The sequence below is a fragment of the Metopolophium dirhodum genome, chromosome 7, assembly GCF_019925205.1.
Source record: "Metopolophium dirhodum isolate CAU chromosome 7, ASM1992520v1, whole genome shotgun sequence".
In the NCBI taxonomy this organism is placed as follows: Eukaryota; Metazoa; Arthropoda; class Insecta; order Hemiptera; family Aphididae; genus Metopolophium; species Metopolophium dirhodum.
This window is the reverse complement of record NC_083566.1, coordinates 3,666,198-3,692,978: the sequence shown is the minus strand read 5'-3', so window position 1 is coordinate 3,692,978 and position 26,781 is coordinate 3,666,198. Positions and strand designations below refer to the sequence as shown.

Below are 26,781 nucleotides of genomic sequence, written 5' to 3'. Positions count from 1 at the left end.
ATTATTTTTGTGGTAATAATAGTTCTTAAAAAAAGTAGGTCAGCGCATTTCAGTGGTGGATGTTTGTCTATCGTCCCTTCAGGTCTCGGACAGGATAGTGTAATTTTACTGTATTCGATTTAAATGCAATGATTGCATTCGATAAAAAAACTGATTCTGAGCGGACGAGAGAATCTTTTTTATTTAATTGTATTCGTTTCTATGGTGATGAACAAAGCGTTTTAAGAACAGCTTAAGAACGATTTATATAAATAGGTAATTTATATAATTTTAATTATAATTTATAATTAGGAAATATCATAAAAATGAAAAAAAATATAAAAGAAAAGAAAAATCTCATAAGCCACTCAAATGTTTTGAAAATTTTACCATGTCTAGATATGGATAATATAAGTAAATAACCCAAATTTCAAATTTTTACGAACGTTTTTAACCGAATTACAACAAAAAACTCCCAAAATTAAAATGTCTATAAGTAGCTAAAAAATGGCTAAAATTTTCCGAACTTTAAACCGCAAGTAACAAAATCCAAAATACAACAAAAAATATCTTTTGTCATTTTTCATTTGAAGCAATATTTCTGGTAGAAAACGTCGTCCGTAATTATTTAATATTATAAAATCGTGAAATCGTACGTTTTTCCCCTTTAACCACTTTTATTTCGAGTAGCGTTTCGAAAATCGAAAAATGACCTCTCTAAAGTACCAGCTCAAGAACATTACCTTTCAGAAAAGATGCTATACTTGATACTTTTGAGCAAGTTTAGAGAGAGAAAAAGTGTTTACAGAATAAAAAAGAAATAAATATCATTGTAAAACCATTACATTCCTCGCTCCGCTCAGAATCTAAAAAAAGAAATTTGAACACCTAAAAACATTATTTTAATCTTATCAAAATGCCAAATATTGTTCGTTAGTAAAAAATTATCTAAACTCATAATACCGACTCTATGGAAAATATTTTTTTGAAGGTAGCAGGTGGACCAGAAATATTACCTACCTAATAATAACCAGGCTAGAGTTATATTATGTTCAAACATATAGGTAATATGATACCCTGCTCGTATTGTAATATTCCCAATAATAACACTCATCACGTCATAAAATAAAATAATATAATATAATATCTTTAAATTTTAATTAGCTTATTGTTTTAATTACCTACCTTTTCGCTATTTGAAATGTATTTGAAACAATTTTATCAAACTATAATAATTTGAATTTGAATAAATAACAAATACAAATATTGGTATTTTATTTTTACAAACTGAATTTAAGATTAGGTGACGTAATTTGTGTTTATTACAACTTACCATCATGTCTATGAATAACATACAAATAGTACAAACCTTTTTGTAACCAAAATGGAAAATTGTTAGAGGTTGATAAATGCAATTTGAAAACCATTATACTTACAATATACTTTACTCGTGCATATTGTAAAGGAACACACATTACTATTTACGAGTTTCAATTTAAAGTTGTGTTTATTCTGAACAACGTATTCGATTATTTCCTTTGAAAAAAAAAATGATTACAACTAAAACCAATATTATTTGCTTTGTAAAAAAAAATAAAAATAAAAAAATACTTTACTAAAAGATTAAAATATCCTTACATGAATACAAATTTTTAATGATATCTTTTGTGGAAGTTTAATCAATGTTCATTATTTTCAGTCAGCATTCAACCTTTGGTTGAATGCATTTTTGGTTTCTGATACGTGGGTTTGGCTCTTTTCTGATGATGATAGTTTTTTTTTTCTTATCCAAAATGGTCTAGCGACCTTAACCACCGATGTTCTAGAATATTAAATTAGTATTTATTTATTTATTTATTTAATTCTAGTTACAAGACAAATACAAGCTATAACAAAGACACATATTAACTATAGGCATTACTCTACACTGAGGTAAAACCTCGTGTCGTAGAGTAAGAGTACCTACATTGTTTTTTTTTTTTTTTTAGTAGCCGTGATAATAATGAAAGATAATATAGGTATTGATAATATTCTTTGAATAATTTAAATACAACGTGATATCATACATTTTAATTGAGACTAAAAGTAGTTATAGCTGTTGTTAATTACATATAATGTAATTATTATTCAAATAAAAGTGCACATTACACTAACGTAATAAATAAAAGTAATACAATTTAAAGAAAAAAAAACAGGAGAAGGTGGCATTGGAAATTCCAGATATGTGAAAATGAAATGTTTAAGGGGTCAATTTGGGAGGTCAAAGCTCTATTATACGTAAATAAAGCGACGACGTGGAATTAGTGTTTTTTTTTTTTCCGTTACCGCGGACACCAAGATATTGTGAAGCTGCCATGTGACATGACAATCGTGTTAACCGGTGAAATAGACACCGAATATAATGCGTTAGCTGCAGTTTGGCCCATATTTTTGGGAATTTCCCACAGAATATAACTCATTATTTTGTGTTATATACGACGCCATATGGGTATCACCGTAACTCTGTTTTTGGTAATCACCACAGTTTATGAGGAGATCCAACGAGGTCGCGGACATATCGTATTAGCTGGGTCGAGACCGAAGCTCGATACAACGCAATATTATTAAAATTATATTGGATGAAATCGGCTTGGCATGTAATTTTACACTATCGTAAGAAAGTGAATAATATTATAATATGTAAGTTATTGAGCATGTGTTCTTTGGGCAATATACTTTTAACTGTGGCTGTCACTCAAATACCGCCGTTTACCGACGATTATTATTTCCCAAGCATTATTATTTTAACTCTACGAGTTTTATAGTCAATGTAGGCATATTATTAACCTAAGACCGATATAATGTGGTATGAAGTTCCTTTAATTTATAATAGTGATTCCGTTGCGTCAATGCAGAATAATTCACTCTAGCTAATTCTATTAATATAAATTTAATTACTCGCCGTGTTTAACGCTTAAACTCGTGGATTTAAAAATATACTAAAAGCTATTCGATACTACCACGTGACCTGTAGTTAGATGGACATAATATTTACATTCGAAATCATTTAATTATTAAGAGTGTCATGTTAGTGTATAATATTATGACGCTCGACACTACCGCCTCACTAGTTGAGGTTTGATTGATATTTAGAATTTGTGGCCCGTAGGTATCCTGACATACACAAACGCCAGTAACTTGATTAAATGGAAAGCTCAATACTAGCTGATGTAGTAATTTATTTAAATATTAAGTAATGTAACTTATATTTACTTACTATAACTATACAAACATTTGACTAATGCTATTTAGACTTATATACTAGTACAAACTGAATAATAGTTAATTTCCTGTTATTATCATTGAATCATTCAAATAATATTATTTAATTAAAACAAGCTATAGGTAATTGATCATTATAAGTGAAATGTGATAAATACCTACTATACAAATGAACATGGATTTGTCTTGTTTTTTTCACGGACCCCTTAAATGCTAATGAACGCTAAAATATTAGCTTACAATATTAATATGTAAAATATCTTTGCAGGTAGTGAAATAAAGCATCAAGTATTTTTTTAAATAGGTAGCTTAATAAAAAAAAATAGTTACGTGCTACATGCACATCATACCCAATGTTCGAATGACCTTGTAAATATAAAAGATCAACACGCCAATCGAAGAGTTGCAAATCTGTAAATTGAATTAAGTTTTTATGTGAAGAAATAGTTGTAGTGCGAGTATTAAACAAACCAGTAAAACGAACTCGGCGGTGATATATAAAATAGAAACTGGATATCTCTCCTGAATATTAGTTGCGACGCCGGCTAGCCAGCTTCGAGCTTTACAAGTCGTATTACAAAATTAATTTACTGTATACCTTTGCAGCATTGTGAAACTAAATAAAATCCGTTAAAAGAATAAAAGATGCATATTATTATCCAAATTGTAACGTAACAGGACTAATTGTTGATTAATATCGTGACAGTTACGTAACTTAAGAAATTATTTGAATTGTATATACCTAACATACGAACATTAATTATCAACAATATATGTATTACAATAAATACTTATAATGAATAAAATATTTATTTTATACTTTGACTTTAGGAATTTCCTTATGTCATGATGCATCTTCAAAAAAATTATACGGGGAACGCAAGATTTTATGGCTTTTGTGTTGACTTGTTAGAAATTATTGCTAAACAAGTTGGATTTGATTACATTTTGGATTTAGTACCGGACAATAAGTACGGTGCTCAGGATCCAGTAACATTAGAATGGAATGGTATAGTGGAACAACTCATAAAGCATGTATGTTTTTTATCATATTATTATTTATATCATTATCATTGTGTATAAAATATAAATATAATATATTTTGCACAAAGCTATCATGAGTCTATGTAATTTTAAATTATTTTTAAGTCAGTTTATATTATATTCATGATTAAAATTATATTACATTAATTTATTGAATAAATATATTATATTAAGTACAATATTATTTACATAACAATGATCATTAAATTACTTTCTTTAACTATAGTAATATTATTATTGCATTTAAATAATTATAATATCGTTATTGGTAGAACTATAGAAGACAAAATATATACCTACACAATATTTATTTGCGAAAAATTACCTTACCTCAACCCAGCCGGATAGGCAAGGTTTTGACCTACCTACTGAGTTTTAGTATTTCTAACTTTTATTTTAGCTGCCTGCCGTATGGTTTAATAATTAAATTAAATTATATTTTATATTAATTTATCATTATCATAAACAAAAACAATTACGACCAAACACTTATAACACGCATAAGGTATAACCGGCCTATATTCTGAGCGGCCCACTAAGATTTTCTCGGTAGCTCGCCGGGCTTGCCTCGATCGCATTGTGTAAGTACGTCGGTTTAATCTAATGCTTTAATTTAATTTACTTTATTAAAAATTAGTTTATATTACAAGCTAGATATGAGTACCTAACGTCCTAAATGGATATTTTAACCGATGGTTTATGCAAAAATATATTTTTAATATATCATTGATCAGCTTTAATATCTATATTTTAACTCCCATTGAAAAACTAATAATTTTTGTTTTTCTTAGAAAGCAGACTTAGCTGTTGGATCGATGACTATTAACTACGTCAGAGAAAGTGTTATTGACTTCACTAAGCCGTTTATGAACTTGGGGATCAGTATATTATATAAGGTTGATAAAACAATTACATTCATCACTACTGTTATATACAATTACATAATCCAATATAAAATGATTGCCATTATAGATCTATCGGCAAAATAATATAATAAGTGTAGAAGTGATATTGATTTATAAAATCTATGAATTTCTAACGTAATAATCTGAATTCACTTGATGCACTTGAAAAACCTTGTTTGGTACTTACAAATATTTAAAAAAAATAATAATAAACAAAACTTTGTAAAAAACTTTAATTTGAAATATTTTTATTTAACTCATATTATAATTAATGAATTTCTTAAATAATAAAACATTTAAGTACCTAATTATATTGTTTAAACAATATTGAATTAAGTATTATTTGCTAGAAAGTTTCCAATTGTTTTAACTTCAAATTAATATAATATAGGCTTTGTAAAATTTAAACTATAAATGTAATGTGTTGATTAAAACTATCCCCTAGTTAATTTTAATTGTTAAATCTTTTATGTAGATTGTTAAAGTTTTGTTCTAAAAAATAAACAGCTTCCAACACGTTTGCAACTCTCCCGCAAAAAACTTATTTAATTTATTTTTAAGACCGTTAAACAAATTATGATCTGGTAAAATACAGTACCTACTTGCAATTATTTTTTTTTAAAACAATTATTATTCAACATGTATAGATAAAATATGCAATGAATTGAAATTATGATTGATTTTTACAATTGATATTGTTTTTCTGTTCATAAGTCATTAAGTGTTCGTGTTCAATAGGTCCCCAGCAATCAACCAGCTCAATTTTTTTCATTCATGAACCCTCTGGCACTGGAGGTGTGGATCTACTGGTTAGTTGCATACGTGGTTGTGTCAGTTACACTGTACATAGTCGCTAAGTTTTCACCGTACGAATGGGAGGACCAAACTTCCGGAAAATTGTTCAGCAGTTCCAATCTAGTGACAAATGTGCCACAACTCAACAGGTTCACACTTTCTAACAGTTTTTGGTTCACCATTGGTTCGCTCATGCAGCAAGGTTCAGACATAAGTCCAAAGGTTTGATTTATTTAGTTTAGCGTTTTAAAAAAATATTTCTTTTCCATTTGTTTATGTAGTGTTGTTAGTTTATTATTATTTTCCTTTACAACGTAGTGGTATTCATGTACAACACAGTGGTGTTCTCATGATTTTTTTGATTGAGAGGAATAGAACATTGCGATGTTTGACGCGGGTACATAGACCCCAGCCTCCTCCATAATTATAATAGAATATACGCTAAATCTCATAATATGTATATTATTTTTACTTTGGCTCATAAAATATTAAATGTAATTTGTAAAAATAAGTTCATCAAATTGTCTTGGTTTTAGAGACATGAGTACATGACATGAAATTATTAATAAATAACACCTTTTCTATGAAAAGCCAACAATAATATATAATAATAAAACTATAATACTTTATCAACTATATCATAGTACCTATACCATTTTATTGTAAAAAACATTTGATATAAAACGTTATTAGTTTATGGAACACGAATCGTACTATCATAAAATACAGTTCAAATTAACAAAGGAGTGATTAATTTCCAAATAATTAATATAATTTATCTCAACCCATCTGAATTATAAACATATTCGCCTGACATGAATAGCATTTAAACTATGTTTTTTAAATAATTAATTTTGATAATATTATCAACTACGTTTTTAGGCGATTTCTACGAAAATAATTGGATGTGTTTGGTGGTCCTTCACATTGATTATAGTATCTTCATACACAGCAAATTTGGCTGCTTTTTTGACAGTGGAGAGAATGGTTAGCCCAATTGAAAATGCTGAAGACCTTGCTGCACAAACAAATATTGCATATGGTACACTGGACAGTGGTACTACAATGACATTTTTTAGGGTAATGTTATACCTATTGTTTAATTGACTGGCCTGGCTTAAATGTATTCATAATTTATAATTTTGATTATATTTTTGAAAAACTACGGATTTATTTTCATCATCATTAGGACTCCATGATCGAAACGTACAAGAAAATGTGGGCGTACATGCAGAAGAAGAAACCGTCGGTGTTTGTGACGTCATATGATGACGGTATTGATAGAGTTCTGCAAGGTAATTTTGCATTTCTAATGGAATCCACGATGCTCGATTACGCGGTGCAGAGGAACTGTAATCTGACCCAAATAAACGGACTGCTGGACTCCAAAGGATATGGAATAGCCACGCCTATGGGTTGGTCTCGATCGAATTTACTCGTGGTAGGTAAATAATATTTTAATTCCGACACGTGCGTGAATTTATTCCGTCAGGGTCACCGTGGAAAGACCAGATATCATTGTCGATTCTCGATCTGCAAGAAAAGGGCGAAATACAAATGTTGTACAATAAATGGTGGAAGCCACCCAACGACATGTGCGTACCCGAAGAGTCCGGGGCTGGGGCTAAGACAAACACTCTAGATTTCAAAAATATATGTAAATACCTAGACGATACATTCGTCACCTTTTGGTGACACCATTACCTATATAAACCTATATAATATACGTATGTACACACCACGCGTCTGTTCGTTTGTTTAGGTGGAGTGTTCGCCGTACTTCTAGTGGGACTTATCATATCAATTGTGGTATCGATGTTTGAGTTCTACCACTACAGGAAGAAAATAAAACAAATCGAACAGGTAGCTGATGTTTATTTAGCTTTATTAAAGCTTTTAAAATGTTATATTACACCTACAGTTTAAAAAAATGTGGGCAATTAGGTTTGGCTTTGCTGTACAGTAGGTTACAAGTGGCCAGTGATGAGTCACTGTAATGAATGGTGTTAAATTTGAAGTCAATGATATAATATCATGTACATGTATAAGAAAAACGATTCTGAGCGAATACGGTTAACCTATGATATTACTAAGTATATTTAATAATATAATTATGAATAAAGTAATTTCTATGATATTACTAAGTATATTTAATAATATAATTATGAATAAAGTAATTTATATATTATAACCTATTTACGTGGCACTTTGATTTAAGTTTTCGATCCTTAACTATAAAAGTTGAACATTTTATAAATTTGTAACTACAAAATAATTATTAAATTTTAAATATGATAAATTTTGTCAAAATTCAAACTTTAATGCTTGTTAAAAAAATTGTGCCTACTTATTTTTAATATTTTTCAACTGCTAAATTAAAAATATATCAGGAGCCTCGTATTACATTTTAAAACTATTAGACCTAACAAATATATTTTATTGACATTTATAGAAAAAAAAACTAAAAAATGTGGGTTAGTGGATGTCGCTCTGCTGTACAGAAGGTTACAAGTGGGCCACTGTAATGGATGGTGTTAAATTTGAATTCAATGATATAATATCATTGTATGAGAAAAACGATTCTGAGCGAAAACGGTCGTCAGCCTATGATATTACCAAGTATATTTGATGATATTATTATGAATAAAGTAATTTATATATAACCTATTTACGTGGAGCCTTATTTTAAATTTTCAATCCTTAGCTATAAAAGTTGAACATTTTATACATTTTTAACTACAAAATAATTATTAAATTTTAAATTTAAATGCTTATAAAAAAAATTGTGCCTATGTATTTTTAATATTTTTCAGCAATATATCAGGAACCTTGCAATAAATTTTCATGCTTTTTTACCCAACAAATAACATTTTATTGATGTTTATAGAAAAAAAAACTAAAAAATTTGAAAACTGACAATGTCCTTAAACAGCTCAAAAAGAGTCAAATTATTTTCAAAATGTTATCGTGTATAGAAAATGCTAATATAATCATTCAGTGAAATTTTCAAGTATCTACAGTCATTCGTTTTTTCATTACAATAAAATAAGAAAATTGTTACATGAGAAATCAAGTGAATATCAAATGTTGTAAAAATATAAATTTCAGACGCAAATAAAAATGTAATTTAAGTTTCTTGTAGACATTTTTTTTTGATAAAGGTAGACAAACTTATGAGTAATCTCATATTACATTTTCAAATCTTAGATTTAAAAAGAAAAATTTTTATGAATTCTCAACTCAAAATAATTTGCTAATTTTCGTGATTTTTCCGTATTTTGTCAATTTTTGAACTTTACATGGTTATAAAAAAAAACTGTGACTAAGGATTTTTAATATTTTTCAAACATCATATTGTAACAATATAATAGAAGCTTAAGATATAATAGAATTTCAAGCTTTTTTACCTAAAAAATAAAGTTTTATTGACATTCATAGAAAAAAAACCTAAAAAAGTTGGAAACTGAGTATATCCGTAAACAGCTCAAAACAAGTCAAAATATTTTGAAATTTTTTTTCATGTATAGAAAAGGCTAATATAAACATTCAGTGAAAATTTCATGTATTTACATGATTTTTATCATTTGTTTTAGAGTTACGCCAAAAGCCAAAATCGATTTTGTAAAATATTTGGAATTTTTTACTTTTCACCTCCCAAAAGTACCAACTAGATTCGCTTTCCCATCGAACAAGATACTGAAGAAACATTATTTCGACTACTAATCGTGTACACATACACAAAAATAAAAAAATAAAATAAAAAAACACACATCATTGTAAAAACGTTTCACTCAGAATCTAAAATTAAAAATTGAAAATGTCCGTAAACAGCTCAAAATATTTTCTACATTTTATCAAGTATTTATGAATTGAGAAAATAAATATATGATACAAATTTCAAGTGTCTACGGTTTTTCGGTTTTGAATTACAACAAAATAAGAAAATCGCTACATGAGTGAATATCTTGTAAAATCGATGTCCTTTGAGCGGGGTGGTGTTAGACATGGTGTTATAACCAAGGTAAAAAAAAACGAATGGACTGTGAACCTAAAAATATATATTACTTATAGAGGTTAGTTCTACATAACTATAAAATAAACAAAATTAAAAATGGGTGTACCGTACATTTTATTGTTGACTTTTTTCAATTTTTTGATATATATTCCTCACGTTAAAGTAAACTTTTGAAATAATCAAAACATTTTAAATGTATTTACAAAATACAATTTTCATTTATCAAATAACGTCGCACATAGAGATTTTATGATACTCTTTTATTAACTATTTCTGTTAGGTAAAAATATAAATTACTGCAAATAAAAAAGCTATTTTGTGAAGTATCTGTGGTAATATCAGCTGTGGAATTATACGAAACTGTAGTTTATAATATAATTTTACTAAACACGTGGTACTAGGTATAATCACTGCGCTGTAGTTGTCATGAGTAATTAAATGTTATTTTTCAAGTTTCTCAACAACAGAAACTTTTAAAGATAATAATATGTCAACTTATATTAATTAGTTTATGTTTATAAGTTTTTATAATATAGCATAATATTTGATACGAATGCATAAGTTAAAAACTAAACATTTAAAGTTTTTTTGAATCATTGAATAAATAAGATTACTTAAAAAGTTATTACGTTTTATATAAATGATGATGATTATAATATGAAGTACTAACTTGTATTCAATACGAGTGACTATTAAGATAATGATTATTTAAGTCTATATAAGTTATATTTCTGTTATACAAGTTCCAGGACTCGAAATATTTTCATTTGCTCAATTGAAATTAATTATGTTAGTTATATATAGGAATAACTTCCCATATACTCCTACTCTATAATACCTGTCATTTTTGTAGACATAAATTTAGTTTTTTTTATATTCTGAGCGGAACGATGAATTTATTGATTTTAAAATGATGTGTGTGTGTTTTTTTTTTGTGTGTCTGTGTACACGATAAGTAGTCGAAAAAATGCTTCGATTTTTAACTTCAGTATCTTGTTTTATGGGAAAGTGAATATTTTTGAAGCATTGGATAAGTCAAAATTTAAAATTCCCTATGGTTTTCAAAAGCGACGGAAAAATAACATAAAAATTAAGGAAAAACGGGAATTTTTACGAAAAATTCGTTTTCCACAAAATCGATTTTGTTTCTTGGCGTAACTCTAAAACAAATGAACGTACATGAAATTTTTACTGGTCATTTATATTTGCATATTTTTCTATACATGATAAAATTTTTAAAATATTTTAATTTGTTGTGAACTATTTAGGAACATTTTCTGTTTCCAATTTTATTAGTCTATTTTTCTATGAATATCATTAAAACTTTGTTTGTTGGGTAAAAAAGCTTAAAAATGTAATACAAAGCTACTCCTATATTGTTACACTGAATATTTGAAAAATATTAAAAATCCTTAGTAACAGTTTTTATTTATAACCATTTAAAATTCAAATCTTGACAAAATACGGAAAAATCACGAAAATTAGCAAATTATTTTGAGTTGAGGATTCATAAAATTTTTCTTTTTAAATCTAAGATTTGAAAATTTAATATTAATTGTAATATGTAAATTTCTCATGAGTTTTTCTATCTTTATCAAAAAAAATGTCTACAAGCAAATCAAATTAAATTATTATGAGCATTTGAAATTCATATTTTTACAATATTGGATATTCACTCGATTTCTCATGTAGCGGTTTTGTTATTTTATTGTTAATCAAAAACCAATTACTGTAGATACATGACAATTTTACTGGATGTTTATATTTCCATTTTCTATACACCATACTATTTTGAAAATATTTTGACTTTTTTTGAACTGCTTATGGACATTGTCAGTTTTCAATTTTTTTGTTTTTTTCCTATAAATATCAATTACATTTTATTTGTTGGGTAAAAAGTGTGAAAATTTAATGCAAGGCTCCTGATATATTGTTATAATAGCAGTTGAAAATTCATAGTCACATTTTTTTTTTATAAACATTTAAAGTTCGAATTTTGACAAAATGTATCAAATTTAAAATTTAATAATTATTTTGTAGTTAAAAATGTAGAAAATGTTCAACTTTTATAGCTAAGGTTTGAACATTTAAAACAAGGTTCCACGTAAATAGGTAAATATATAAATTACTTTGTTTACAATAATATCATCAAATATACTTAGTAATATCATAGACTGACCGTTTTCGATCAGAATCGTTTTTCATATAAAATGAATTGAATTCAAATTTAACACCATCCATTACAGTGACCCACTTGTAACCTACTGTACAACAAAGCGACATCCACTTACCCACTTTTTTTTTATTTTTTTTTTTTATTGTACAAAAATTTATATTTAGTATATTATGATTTGTATTTACACGTTATACAATAAGTAAATTTGATGTGGCTTGATTGGCGGGAGGGGGAAGTCACTAAATGGCATCACCCCGTATTTTAGTTAATGAATTTAGTTTTCAGTGGTCATACCATTAAAAAAATTAACAAAATCGCCTTTGAAGCTAATTCATAAATGATTTATGGCATTTAAGGTAGAGTGCGATGAAACATAAACAAGTGAGTGGTTCCTTGTGCGGTAGGCAAGGACATGAGATGAAATTGATGCGTGAGGAGGTCTGCGGGAGCATCATCTGTGCCTCTAAAATGGGTAGAAATAAAAGAAGCACAATGAAACCTCCCCTAACAAACACCTCTAAACAACAGACACTTCCAAATAGTGTAATTTTTTTGGGAACAAAGTACTGACTTTTTATAAACTGAACCCTCCGAATAGCGTTAACCTCCGAATAGCTGACGGAGTATCTGTGACCAAGTGTGTCCGGTATTTAGAGGTTTCTCTGTATTTTCATAAGTACGTTGAAAGGCAGAGATAGGAGTGAATATAGGGTATTTCAAGAGGATTTCATTTAAAATGTATTATATATTTTTCAACGATATTCTAAAGTATAAAGTTATAACAATATTATTTTATTTTGCAATTTTTGCATACCATATTATGAGTATAAACTAAATTTAATTTTCGACGGATTTTATATGGTTAACTATAGTTATAGTGCTCGAGTATTCCAATATATACCAACAATTATGTCATATGCATACTTATTATATCAATATCACTAACACTTAACTGAAAATATAAGTCGTTGCCAATCGACGCACAAAAATTAGTTCCCACTTATTTCACCAAATAACAATACAAATTATGTTTTTCTATCAGATTAACCATATAAATACAAATTATTAAAAACACAATATATTATTATGATTTACGTACCAACGATTCAAAATATCAACAGTATATACATTTTTTTTAAATAATATATTTGTAATTATATTAATTCAATTTGTTTCAATAAGTATAGCTTTGGTATTTAAAATTAAAACTTGTCAACATTCATAGTCCACAAGTATACAATATAAAAAAATATTAATCAATAAAACTATGGATTCTAAAAAAAATATCTAGAACAATAACCAAAAATATTCTATATTTATTTATTTACAAATTTTTAGCACAAAAGCTTAAAATATAACTGTCCATTTCAGTACTTAATATTTTTAATCATATTAGGTACATTAATTATTTAGAAATTGTTCTACCTTAAACAATTATGTTCAAAAACATTGCACAATATATTATCTTCACTTATTATATTACTGAAATATTATACTTTCTAGTTTCTACGTTAGTTTTTCACATATTATATTCACAACAATGAGTTTCTTGGTACATAATGAAATTCACAAAATACACAAAAAAACATTTCTAGAACATTAAAATTAAATACATTAAACATTTTTAATTTTCACAGTTTTGTACATTATGCGAACCTATACTACCTACTGTACTACAATATTGTGATTATTTGAATACAGTTTATGTGTTTTCAACAATCTACGACTAGGAAATAAACGTATATACGCGTTGGTATATAAATACAATAAAACTTACTATTATTATGAAGTAAAAAAAATTATTCTTACTATAAAAAAACCGTTAAATATAATTGAATAAATTTGATTTTAATTTTGTTTGGTTCTCCAAAATAATTCGTTAAATAGAACATGTTGTTAACTGGAAATTCGCTGTATGGTCGTTTCACTGTACATAATATAGATGATAGTCCTATGAACGTCATAAACGAATATTATAAATACGTAGAATACTCGTGAAAAAACACAATTTTACGTTGTTGTTATCATGTGTTGTTAGTGTCTTAACTCGGAATATTATTAAACTTCTTGTAAATTTAATAATAATAATATATATCAGTTTAGTAGTTGTAGTAGATGTACAGCGGTAGTAGTAGTTGTATTCAGGCTCGTCATGATAACGCATCGTTAGGTATGGTACACTGGTAAAAAACAGTTTGAAACGTTTTAAGTATTTGTGGAAATCTCGAAGCATTAACGTGTAGACAGTTTTGCTTTCGTTGCTGGTCCGACGACAGAGACCTATTATAACACTGTACTACGCTGTCCGCGCGCAGTGTAGTTGTAGCCGTAGGTTAGAGCGCACACAAACATCGAGTCATATCAAAAAGTCGAGACGGAGAGCCATTTAAGTATAATGAGATTCTAATGTGCTCTCGTGTTTATCTAAATTATACCGAAAACGACATAATGGCTGCAAAAGGAATACATTATCATATTTAAAATAAACATAATAGATATATATATATATATCCACGTGCACACAATATACACGCATTATATAACACGAGCATCCGACCGACGCGGGTGTAAACGTGTTCGACTTTAAAAGGTAAAATTCATAGAGCAAACAACCGTAATGTTTTATTTGTGAATCACTGGCGCGTGGTTCTCGACAAGGACAGTCGTAGTCGAGAAACATAGTTAGCGGCGGCCGCGGCACACTTGTCGTTCGTCTGAAGCTTACATAATATATTACATTTTATATTTTGCATTGTGACATTGTGTGTAAAATGTAATTCACCCCTAAGCGTTACTCATCCCGTTTTTTTTCATCAGTAGCGCAGACGATTCAAAATCTGATTTTTGGAATTTTTAAATATACTTATAAAGTCCATATTTTTGTTTTCTTGAGATTTATGTACTGGGTAATCGAGTTGTAAACTGTGAAAGTACAAACTTCTATTTTTCGAATTACGATTTTTCCTTTAACCGTATTACATACTGTTTCACGTTCTTATCGCACTACCTTTGTCTTATTATTGTTTGATTATTTCACTTCCAACTCGAAACAGCGAATAGGACCGCAGAGATCCACGTGGAGAGACTTGGTTGACGAATTGTGGTTTGTTTTGAAATGTCAAGGCTCCAGGCAACGAACCGTGTTGACACACAGATGCGAACAGTGCCATCCAAAAGTCAGAGTGAGTTACAATATTATTATAACTGTATAGGTATAATATGGTAATCCGTAAATATGGACAGATTGTTTAGGGCCGGATTTATGGTTGTGAGAACCCAGAGCCCATAAAAGGTAGTAATTAAGTAAATTAAATAATGCGTAAGACAACTATTTTTAATATTTAAATTAAATTAAATTGTTATTATTATTAATATTTAAATTTTCGAAGATATATTTTACTGCTTAACGGTGAACATGCTTATTTCGGAAGGGAGTCCCAAGGGGCTCATAAATTGAATTGTGCAGAGGCCCTACCAACCTCTCCCTAAATCCAGCCCTCGACATATTATGTACACCGTTCGAATAATATACTTTATGTAATATTATGTTATTTAGACAGCAGAACGACGTTCTAGGCGAGATTTTATGGAAGGCAACAGATTATAAAGCATTAAGGCAACGTTAATTAAAGCAGCTATATGCTTTTATTGTAGACGATATTATTGTCACGTAAATATTGTAGTGTTAGCCTAAAAGTTAACATTTCATTTTTTCATTTGTCAATTTTTATTTACTTACGATAAGATTAATTCACATTTAGTACTTATTGACCATTAATAATATTGTTAGTGTACCTAATAAATAATAGGTATATTTATTATTATTGTAGAATTATTTTTTGTGTAAACCTTATCATAAATATAACATTATATCCAATTAAATTATATTAAACGTCTTATAAAAAATTATATTTATTTATTATATTTTAAAATTTTAAGTGAACGTTACATGTACGCTGTAGTAATAAACGATTGAAAACCAACTAAAATAAATTGTTTATTGTCACACCGAATATGAGACTTATCGGAACGTTCCACAAAATATCAATTTACTTTTTTTTAATGTATCATAAAAAACTCTGAATACGGCACTGTACCGATGTACGTATATTTGATAGAGTGTACAACTATTAACTATACATTATATGTCTATGAATATAATGGGTTTTTAAGCAAATTAACACCATATACATTTCATATACCTTGTACAAGATTATTACTTGATTATTATGACCGAGCTCGGTGGGCGTCTCAATATGGTTCGAAACAATATTATTACCCACTACTCGTGAAGAATAGCATCGCTAGAAATAAACATGTGAATAAAAGACTACTCCTGACTGTATAGTATTTTAGCTCTTGTATAATATAGGGGAACTAGACGATTTAATAATTCGTTTTAACTTTTAGTCAAATATAAATTGGTTTTTAATTCGATTTGTTGAATAAAAAGGCTCGTGCGGTGCAGGTGAAGCTCCTCTGATATATAATAACCCGATCCTCCTTCCCCTCCACCCACCGACCGTCACGAAATTTTCCACGAAATGATTAACAATTTGTGTTATGAAATGTTTTTTATTTTTTCGTAAAACCTCTTTGTTATATTTTAATATCCTTACAATACGATTGTGTCAAAGCATGACAAATAATGAACAGCGACAACGTTGATTGCGAGGAAAAAGCCATGGCAGTATAGGTACAATACTATACAATAATATAATGTTGTGACCCGTAGTTAATTTTAATATGTACTCGGTAGTATGATATCGTCTGTCGTGATGGATATTAAACGATCGATTATCTATACAAAATAAACACTGTCCGTCGTTGGTATTTAATAGTACGCGTGACACTTGAGCAACCTCAACTACAGTTCGCAAAAATACATTGTTCAGGTCTGATATTTTCGAAAAAAATTTCATCCCCAAAAACTAATTTTTATATTTTCACTCTTAAAAAAGTGGGTACAATTTTGAGTACAAATTCCCGTTTTTCCTTAATTTTTCTTTTATTTTTCACTGAAAATTACTGGGAAATGTTTACTTTTGACCCCCCCCCCCCCCCAAGTACACAACTAGATTCAGTTTCTTATCAGAAAAGATACTGTTGAAGAAAATCTAAGCGTTTTCACTGTCCTAATAGGTGATGACAGAAACAAAAATAAAAGAAAAGAAAAAGAAAAACACACATCATTGTAAGATCAATACATTCATCGCTCCTCTCAGAATCTAAAATATAACGAATAGGATTTAAAAATAAAAACGTTCTCCCTCGCGCGTATTCTTTGCCAATTGTAGAAGTGAAATCATAAGTCACATGATATTTACTCCGTTTTGCGGCCCGCATAGAAGGATTAAATAAGTCGTGTCCTACAACATCGGTTTATCGTGGATCTTTTGTCGAATAAAACACCACAGTGAGACAAAAATAAAAATATTACATATTTCGTACGCAATAAAATATTCGAACAGAAGAAACAAAAAAAAAATGTAACCTTCCATTATTATTGTATTATATAATAATAATATATTTGTTTGCTTATTTGGCTCAACACATCGAGGACTCGCGTCTCACCCAGTCGCCAGTCCATTGTGTATTCAGTTGAATTGACGAAACGCTTTCCGCCAATATTTTACGTGTGGATGACTGAATTGCACGCGTACATATATATATTATATTTTAGTTTTGTGTACAATAAACTTTATGATTTTCTAAAAGTTCGTTTTTATATTTCACCGAAAACTTGGTAGCCAAACGCGTTTTTGCTAATTCAATTTGGGATTTCAATTTTTACGATTAAATATATAAAACGCTCGCACAACACAAATAAATAATAATAATATATTACGTTCTGATTGTTGATGAAAAAAAAAATAGGTTCAAACGTAACGCGTTACTGTAGTGTTAAGTATGTGTGTGGAGACTGGAGAACTTATATGCATGGGTATACATCATACATAAATACATAATATATGTGCCTAACACGATGACCAATAATACTAAAAAGTAGCAAATGATAAAACTCATTATATAATATTATGTATTTAGACAAATCTATGTCATGATCTACTAGTAGATTAGAAAACTTTCCCACATTATGGATTTCCATCAATACATAAATTCTTCAATTAATATATCAATTAAATCCTCTGTCCTTCATTAAAATTACCATAATTAATAAGTTAACTTAATTTAAAGCAAAACCAATATATATATAATAAAAACAAACAAAATATTATAGAATAGTTAAAATTAAAAAAAAATTCATCCGACATGGTTTTTTTTTTTATAAACTTTATGAATTCAGTATTATTTGATAGAATTATTAACCTACGCATAACTAACTAGAATTCGATAGGTTTTCATTTAATTTTCCGATCTTTACAATATTATGCAATATTCTACAGACTTGAATATTACCATTGATTATTAATATTTATTTAATACTAGCTGACCCTGTGCACTTTGTTGCCCTTCAAAAATGACAACCCTTTAAAAAATTGTGATTGTTCAACTCCTTTTGGGTGTAAGTCACTGCAGTAAGTGTAACTCAGCCATCCTGGTAGGCACTACGTCGGATCACGGACAAAGGTTAGGTTAGGTTAGGTTAATTCGATTTAATACAATGTTGTACCTCAATATACTAATGGCAACCAATAATAAATAAATAATAATATAATATAATATTAATGGCATGAGGCTAAGATTATTGCAATCCTAAAACCTAACAAACCAGGTAATGACCCTAGAAGCTATAGGCCAATTTCACTGCTCTCAGTGGTCTACAAGGCTTTTGAAAGTCTTCTTTTAAGTAGATTTATAGATGAACTAGAAAAGATTTTGCAAAAGGAGCAAGCTGGGTTTGTCAGAGGTAGAAGCTGTAGTAAACAAGTGTTGTCACTAACCCCGCATATAGAGAATGGGTTTCAAAACAAGCTAAAATCATGGGCAGCCTTTCTTGATTTATCATCTGCTTATGATATGGTGTGGAAAAAAAGCCTGCTCCTAAAATTAGCGAGAGTCCTGAAATGTAAAACTACAATTAGATTACTAGAGATGATATTATCAGACGAAAATTTAAAGTGTACTTTAATGGTGAAACGGGCAAAAAAAAAGTAATACAAAATGACTTGCTACACGGCTCAGTTTTACCCCCCTTCTCTTCAACCTGTATACAGCCAGACATTATCAATACCACATCTAGGAAATTTACCTATGCAGATGACGTAGGCTTAATTGCACAAGGGACAACTAAGTCCGAAGTAGAAAGTACTCTTGGCCAAGATATTGCAAAACTTCAAACATATTTCAAAACCTGGCACCTTACCTTAAACACCTGCAAATTGACAGCAATCGCCTTTCACCTTAATAACCGCCAAGCCAGTACTAAACTACAAATTATGGTGAACGGAACTCGCATTTCCAGTGACGATTTTCCTAGATACTTGGGGGTAAAACTAGATAGGACTCTGACTTTCAAACAACACTTAGAAGCTCTTAAAGATAAACTAAAAACGAGGAATAATATAATATCTAAACTGGCAGGAACAAGTTGGGGATGTAAAGCAACCACACTAAGAACCTCAGCTCTGGCTCTAGTCTATAGTGCAGCCGAGTATTGCGCTCCCACATGGTCAAGAACCACGCACTGTAAGAAAATCGACACACAGATGAACCATACAATGAGGATAATTTCAGGCACTGTTAAAAGCACACAAACACAATGGCTACAAGTCTTAGTGCATATTGCACCGCTAAATTTGAGAAGACAAGCAGCAACCTGATCCCTACTGCTTAAGATAAAAGGAAACCCTAACCTACCAGCTCACGCAGATATTTTCAATCACCCAAATAAATGACTGAAATCAAGAAACCCGGTATGGGAATCTCTTAATACTGAATTGGACTTGAAGAATCAATGGTTAGTACAGTGGATGGAAGCTTCAGTAAAAAACTCAGTACTGTTCAAAGATCCCACTAAAAAACTTCCTGGTTCCGAACTCCCACGCTCGATCTGGACAACAACTAATAGAATTAAGACTGAGCAAGGTAGGTGCCGTTACCTGCTCCATAAGTGGGGATGACTGAGTCTCCTTTTTGTGACTGCGGTGAACTTCAAACGGTAAGACATCGACGGTAGAATCGTGCTCTCGGAGGATGCTTGGAATTCACCAAGGAGGTAGTGATGCGACTGAATGGTTAACCAATCTGGATGTCCGTCTATAAACTATCATTTTTAGTTACCAAAAACTTTTCTATATTTACCTAAATTGTTTTTACATGTCTTTTAATTATTTATCTATTTTTTTTTTTTTTTTTGTTATGCCGATGCCATATGTTAATATAATTTAAATAAATACTTATTTCTACCCTGATTCATATCTACACGCCAATAAAACACACACAAAAAAAAAAAAGGCCAGGTTGCAGGTAGCTTGAAACCCACCGGCCACCGTTCCGTATATAGGTATACAATTTACACGTTTATTTTAATTATTAACAATAACTAATTATTTATTAACTTTATCGGACTAAATTTATGCATGACACTTACAAAGAATGTAGCTTTCTATTGGTGAAAGATTTTTTGAAATCGATCCAGTAGTTGTTGAGTTTATTCGTTGCAAACAGACAAATCTTTCCTCTTTATAATATTAAGTGTAGATTTAAAATAATATTACATTTTATATGATATGTTGACATATCATTTTATTTATATCGAAGTAAGTAACCTATATACAAATATCGTTAACTATTTAACATAGACTTAAGTTGATATTAATTTTGTGTATACAATACTAACAAATTCTATAGCAAAAAGGTCAGTTCATAGAGTTTGTTCCTGCATGTAGTATTTTTAACATTTCATGTGTATGTAGATACCACAGATAATTTGAAAATATATATTTATGTATGAAGTAGATGATTATGTTGGATAATAATACAACTGTTTTATAAATATTTAGAATTTATTTTTATTTGTATGAAATATTATTCATATTATAAAAGATACTAGCGACCCATCACAGCTTCGCCCATGATTGGTTGTTTATTTTTCCTTCGGACGACGATATCAGATATGTATAATTTTTTATTTAAATTTTATCGTTTAATGTGATGGGCAAATAAATATAAAAAACGGTTAATGAAAACGTATTGAAATGTTTCTAGTGGTATTAATGATAACTATATTTTTATAGCCGAACCCGTGCACTTTGTTGTCCGTAAAAATCGCAACTCTTAAAAAAATTATGATTGTTCAACTCCTTTTGGGTGTAACTATTGCTGCAGTAAGTGCAACTCAGTCACCCTGGTAGGCAATTCGTTTACGTTGGATCGTGGACAAAGGGAAACTCTTTCACCTTGGTAGGCAATGTTCAATAATTCGATTTGATGCAAGCTTGTACCTGATCTGCTCGAAAAACCAATAGCAACCGATAATAAATAAAAATAAAACTTCCAATGTGAACCCCAATTTCCAAGTTTGGGCACTTCTTTAACATGCGTCGGATTGTAAGCAACGTAGACAACAATCGAGGCGAGAGAGCGAAATCTTGACTCACAAATAGACCACACAACGCTACTACATACTGACGATTACAACAGCGGATCTACGACACGAACGGCGTTTACGGTCTACGTCAACAGGTTTATACCACGTGGCTGAGTACATTATTACATTTTTATTACATTATTACATTGTTATTGCATTAATACATTATTATGTTATTACATTATTAAATTATTACCACAGAATATAATTATACAATATGACATTATTTCGGTGCAAAAGCAAAGTTAGAAGGTTAACACAGCTCTAAGCATACGACCGTGAAACGGCAAAAAAAAGGTGGCAAAGAGCCGACGGTGGTAAGACGTATAATGCATGAAATACACTAACATGGTACAAACGACAATGGAGGACACGATAAACGGTTTCAGAATCCTGGCCGGACACAATAGTACCTGCAGCGAACATGGGAGTGAGATAACGGTGGGAAGTGAGGGGACGTTTAAAAGCCTTTTAAACTCTATAATATACATTACTGGTCTATCATGTCAATAGAACCACAACAACAAAACAACCGCTTGACGAATTTCTTCGCCCGGCGCCAAAACGAACGACGTGGACGTCTGTGTTTAACCACGGTTACAGGCCCTCCAACCGTGTTCTGCGTCGTATTCGAAACCTGCAACTCTGGAGCATTGCCAGCTAAATTTAGACGTACGGGGATATTCGGCATATATACACACAGCCTGCCCTCTAGCGAACTCTTGGAATCATGATTTTCCGACGATTCCGGTCTCCGTATATCGCTGGTGACCTGCAGAAACTTTAGATTTGGCGTTGATCGCCACCCAATCTCTGCAGGTGTCTCGCCAGCTAAATTTGGATGCATTGGGATATTTGGTGTAGATACACACAGCCTGCCGTCCAGCAAACTCTTGGAATCACGATAATCCGACGATTCCAGTCTCCGTGAATCGTTGATGACCTGCAGAAACTTTAGATTTGGCGTTGATCGCCACACAATCTCTTTCGCTTTGGCTGAGGAATTTGTACCCATCACGGCCATGTTAAGCATAGATACATAATATCTTTTATGCACCCGTAAACTTTTCAAATCACAGCTTTCAGCCAAAGGTTTCGGTATATTTCTTCGTAGATCGTCGAAAACCAGTTGCATCATTTCACTTTTGGACGGGATGTTGATATCGGACATATTCAGCTGATAATATAGGCAGAATAATTAATAGATTATACGGAAATATGTTTTAACTTGTTGACCATAGAAATGAAAAATTATTCGTAATGAACGCAAGAAATTAATATTGACAAGTATTTACTATGACGTGACACAGATACCTACGAATTGTAAGTTTTCAAACATTGCAAAGATGGCAACGAGATTTTTGTTTTTTATGTAAATCTGAAAGTATCTATATTTTTAACATACTATTATATGGGTGCGATAATTAATTATTAACATTTTGTTTTTTAGTTATACTGATCAAGAATACAAAACTAGAATTTTTTTTATTGTTTAAATAAAATCTATGATTTGTAAATTTGGGAAATAATACTAGATACGTATGATCAAAGAAAATTAGAATATAAAAATCTAAATATTTTGCTGTTAAAGGGTTATGCGGAGTTGCAGCGCACAGTGTGATATTTTCATAAAAACCCGACCAAAATATTATAATATAAAGATTAACCAAAATTTGAATTTTTCTTTTTTCTCCGTGAAATATAATCGATAAAATAAAACCACACACACATCGGCTACGCATATTATGTATGAATAAACTTTACAATATTTGTAATGAAGCTTATTTAAACAAATCCTTTAATAATATGATATACGGCGGATGATGTAACAACTGATGCGCAATATTAGTCATAATTCATATTCCTTTTCTGAAAATGTCCAGAATTTAGAAGCGGAGTTTGAATCTTGGTTCTAGACTTTTCTTACAGTTCTACTGGATCTAACAGTAGGTAAGTCTTCAAAAAGATTGACAACCTATTTAATAGAAGTTTATGATTATATTATTATCAAAATTAAAATTAAATATAATTTAAGTGTATATTCTACGCTGAAAATAGTAGTTAATACTAAATACTAAAAAAAAATAAGGTGTAGGTATAAAATATATAATAATATAATATATATTGAATATAATAATAATATTATGTACCTACATGCATTTTGTGTAAGCATTAAGTATTGACCGGCGTATTATATAGGCAAAATAGGTACATTACTGCAGTGTTCAATATTAACCATAATCATTACATTTTAGCTTATCGCAACTTCGTTCGCCGATAGAGTGTGGTTGCTCACAAACCAAACCCGTCTTACTCCACCAAAAATACCCAAATACTAAACTTAACAAAAGTAATGATATTTAAAAATAAACTACATTACTTAAATAAATGTTTTTAGGCAGACAACTCGTCATTATCAAATAATATTAAATATTAACATTTAACCAGAGTCTATACATGTTTTTGTACCATGTCTGATGTTGAAATGTGTTTTAGAAAAAAATTGGAACAAATTCGATAAAGGCATGATTTTCATGAATATAAGCAACGATTTAAAAATACATAATATAATAGTCTCGATTATAAAATGCTTAAAAGTTATAATAGGTATTTACATCTGGATTTTAAATTTTCTGAATAATACCGAATTTTTAGTTTGAATTTCTTTCTACCGTATGTCCGTATTAAAGTTCATATATTTGATGATTATTCAATATTTTTTTTCAATAGATACAATTATAAAAAGAAACATCAAAAGAATTTATTTTTTAGAGTACGAAACGACGAAACGAGAATTTATGGTGTTTCCGCCAGGCAGACAAATCGTCAAAAAATTGCCATAAACTTTCGTTGTTGGCTTGACGTTAAATCATACTGACATGTTATTGTTGTTCGGATACGTTCGTTGAATTTGTTACTACCTATGTATACAAATTATATTATATAATAAATTATTAATAATATAATAGATTATATTCTATAAATTGTTAGGACACCAAACATTATTAAGACAAAAAATCCGTTATTTTATCAACATTATAACATAAGTTTTGAACCATTGTCATAATTAATTTTTAAAAACTATACAAAAAGGTTCTGCATTGTGCACAAACTACACAACACATTTAGCGTACAAAAGAAATAGTATCCTTCCTACCTAAATATTTGAAACACTAAGAAAGGAAAATCTTTAATGATATATTTAACCCTCATAAATTCAATCACAAATCGTAATGTTATTTACTCACTATCCAGTAGATACTAGAGTCTACAAAACACTATGTCTAAACAAGTTAAAAACAAATAAAATAGATTTTAATCTTATTTATTTATATACAGATGTACAGAAAGCTACTCCGTTACTCTAATTCACAAAAATAATGTTAAAACTTGCAATTTTTTTTATCAAGCACAACCAATTACAATTTATTTTATTACAAAAAATATTATATTATAATAATTTAGGGCTTATAATGTATAATTGGGCATTATCCAGTAAATAATATAGATGTAGCTTATAGATAGAAAAAACGAATTATAATGAAATTTATATAATGTAAATACTTGGAATTGATTAAACTCTATTACTACTGTATAGTATAATAGTATTACGTTATATATTATGTCTATATTTTGTATGACTTAATGAAAATGTATTTTCGGTATACTGGATTAAAATATGTATCGTTTAAAAGCTATTTACGCTAAATTTAAGTCAAACAATTGTGATTAATGATAGTCATTTGTAGTAATGTGTCATTGTAAATTATAAATATTACCTATACATTGATGAATTTTTGAGTGATTTAATGAGAAATATTTTACATTTAGTATGTAGAATAAACACTATTGTGCTATACCATATAGAAACTGCAAATTACTTTTTCTGATGATTTCGTTGAAATTAACACGTACCAGCCTAATAAGTTTAAGTATATACAACTTGAAAAACTTTTCTTTTACAAATTGTCTTCGTTAATAATCTAAAAGAATTAATTAAATAATTACTAGAATAAAAAAATCATGTTGTTCTGGTGATTAATTAGAATTATTAATGTTATTAATAATTAAAACTGGTTACAAAACATTTTTCAGATCAAAAAAAGTGCTTATAAATTATTCTAGTCTCGAGATAGACTTTTATCAAGTGTTTAAATATTCAATTACTTTTTTCCGTATAGTTATTAGTTCTTATAAGAAAATAGGAGAAAGTACCGGTAACCACTATACTATACAGTAGGTGTGTAGTGTACCTACCTTATCATATTAGATATTTTTTAAAATTTCTAGTTCCAACATTTGTTAGTCATAAATCATGATTTATGAGAAATCTTGTATTCAATTTTCATGATTTTTTACCGAGTTAAAAATAAAACAAAAAAAATCAAATTTAAATTTTTTTAAAAGAGTCAAATATTTTTAAAATTATATTCATGTATACAAAATGCTAATATAGGCATTTGTTCAACATTTCAAGTACCTGGCAATCTCATTTTCTGAATTTTACATTTTTTTCCCCAAACATTAAGAAAAGTACTGGGTTTTTTTAATTTTTACCTTCTAAAAGTATCAATTAGATTCACTTTCTTACCAGAAAACATATTTAAGTTGAACATTTTGAAATTTGCCATTTTTTCTACTATAAATTATGTATAAATCCACAAAAATAAAACTCGCGTACATCATCGCTCAACTCAGAATCTAGAAGTAATAAGAATTACTTTATTTATATTTATATTAAAATACTTTTTTGTACAAGTACTCAACTATGTTTTTTTGTGAAATTAAATAAATGGTAAAAGTATTTTATCAAAAGTGCACGCATTAAATGTGTGAATATGATTGATGAGACAATGTGATTAAATGAATAAAAATGAACAACCGACAACGTAATTTTAACATACCTCAATATGGTTATGTATGGGAATAAAAACATTTAAAAATAAAGAAAAACCCATCTTATCAAACATGGGTCAGTTAATTGTATTTAATAACTAGCTAATCCCACTTCGTAAAAAATGACAACTCTTAAAAAATTGTGATTGTTCAACTC

The 26,781-nt window shown here is 29.3% G+C and overlaps 1 protein-coding gene across 2 annotated transcripts in view; it reads left to right on the top strand.

Annotated features, from left to right (window-relative positions):
• The window catches only part of LOC132949334 (glutamate receptor ionotropic, kainate 2-like), a 29,790-nt gene extending 13,632 nt beyond the window's left edge, over positions 1–16,158 (top strand). For both annotated transcript variants that reach the window (XM_061020180.1, XM_061020181.1), the window contains exons 11-19: positions 4,072–4,275; positions 5,076–5,180; positions 5,928–6,206; positions 6,867–7,064; positions 7,174–7,399; positions 7,477–7,641; positions 7,747–7,847; positions 15,229–15,357; positions 15,732–16,158. In XM_061020180.1, coding sequence (XP_060876163.1) covers positions 4,072–4,275; positions 5,076–5,180; positions 5,928–6,206; positions 6,867–7,064; positions 7,174–7,399; positions 7,477–7,641; positions 7,747–7,847; positions 15,229–15,357; positions 15,732–15,782 — 1,458 coding nt within the window. In that variant the 3' untranslated portion in view covers positions 15,783–16,158. The remainder of the gene's footprint in view (positions 1–4,071; positions 4,276–5,075; positions 5,181–5,927; positions 6,207–6,866; positions 7,065–7,173; positions 7,400–7,476; positions 7,642–7,746; positions 7,848–15,228; positions 15,358–15,731) is intronic.
• Positions 16,159–26,781: the final 10,623 nt, after the last annotated feature.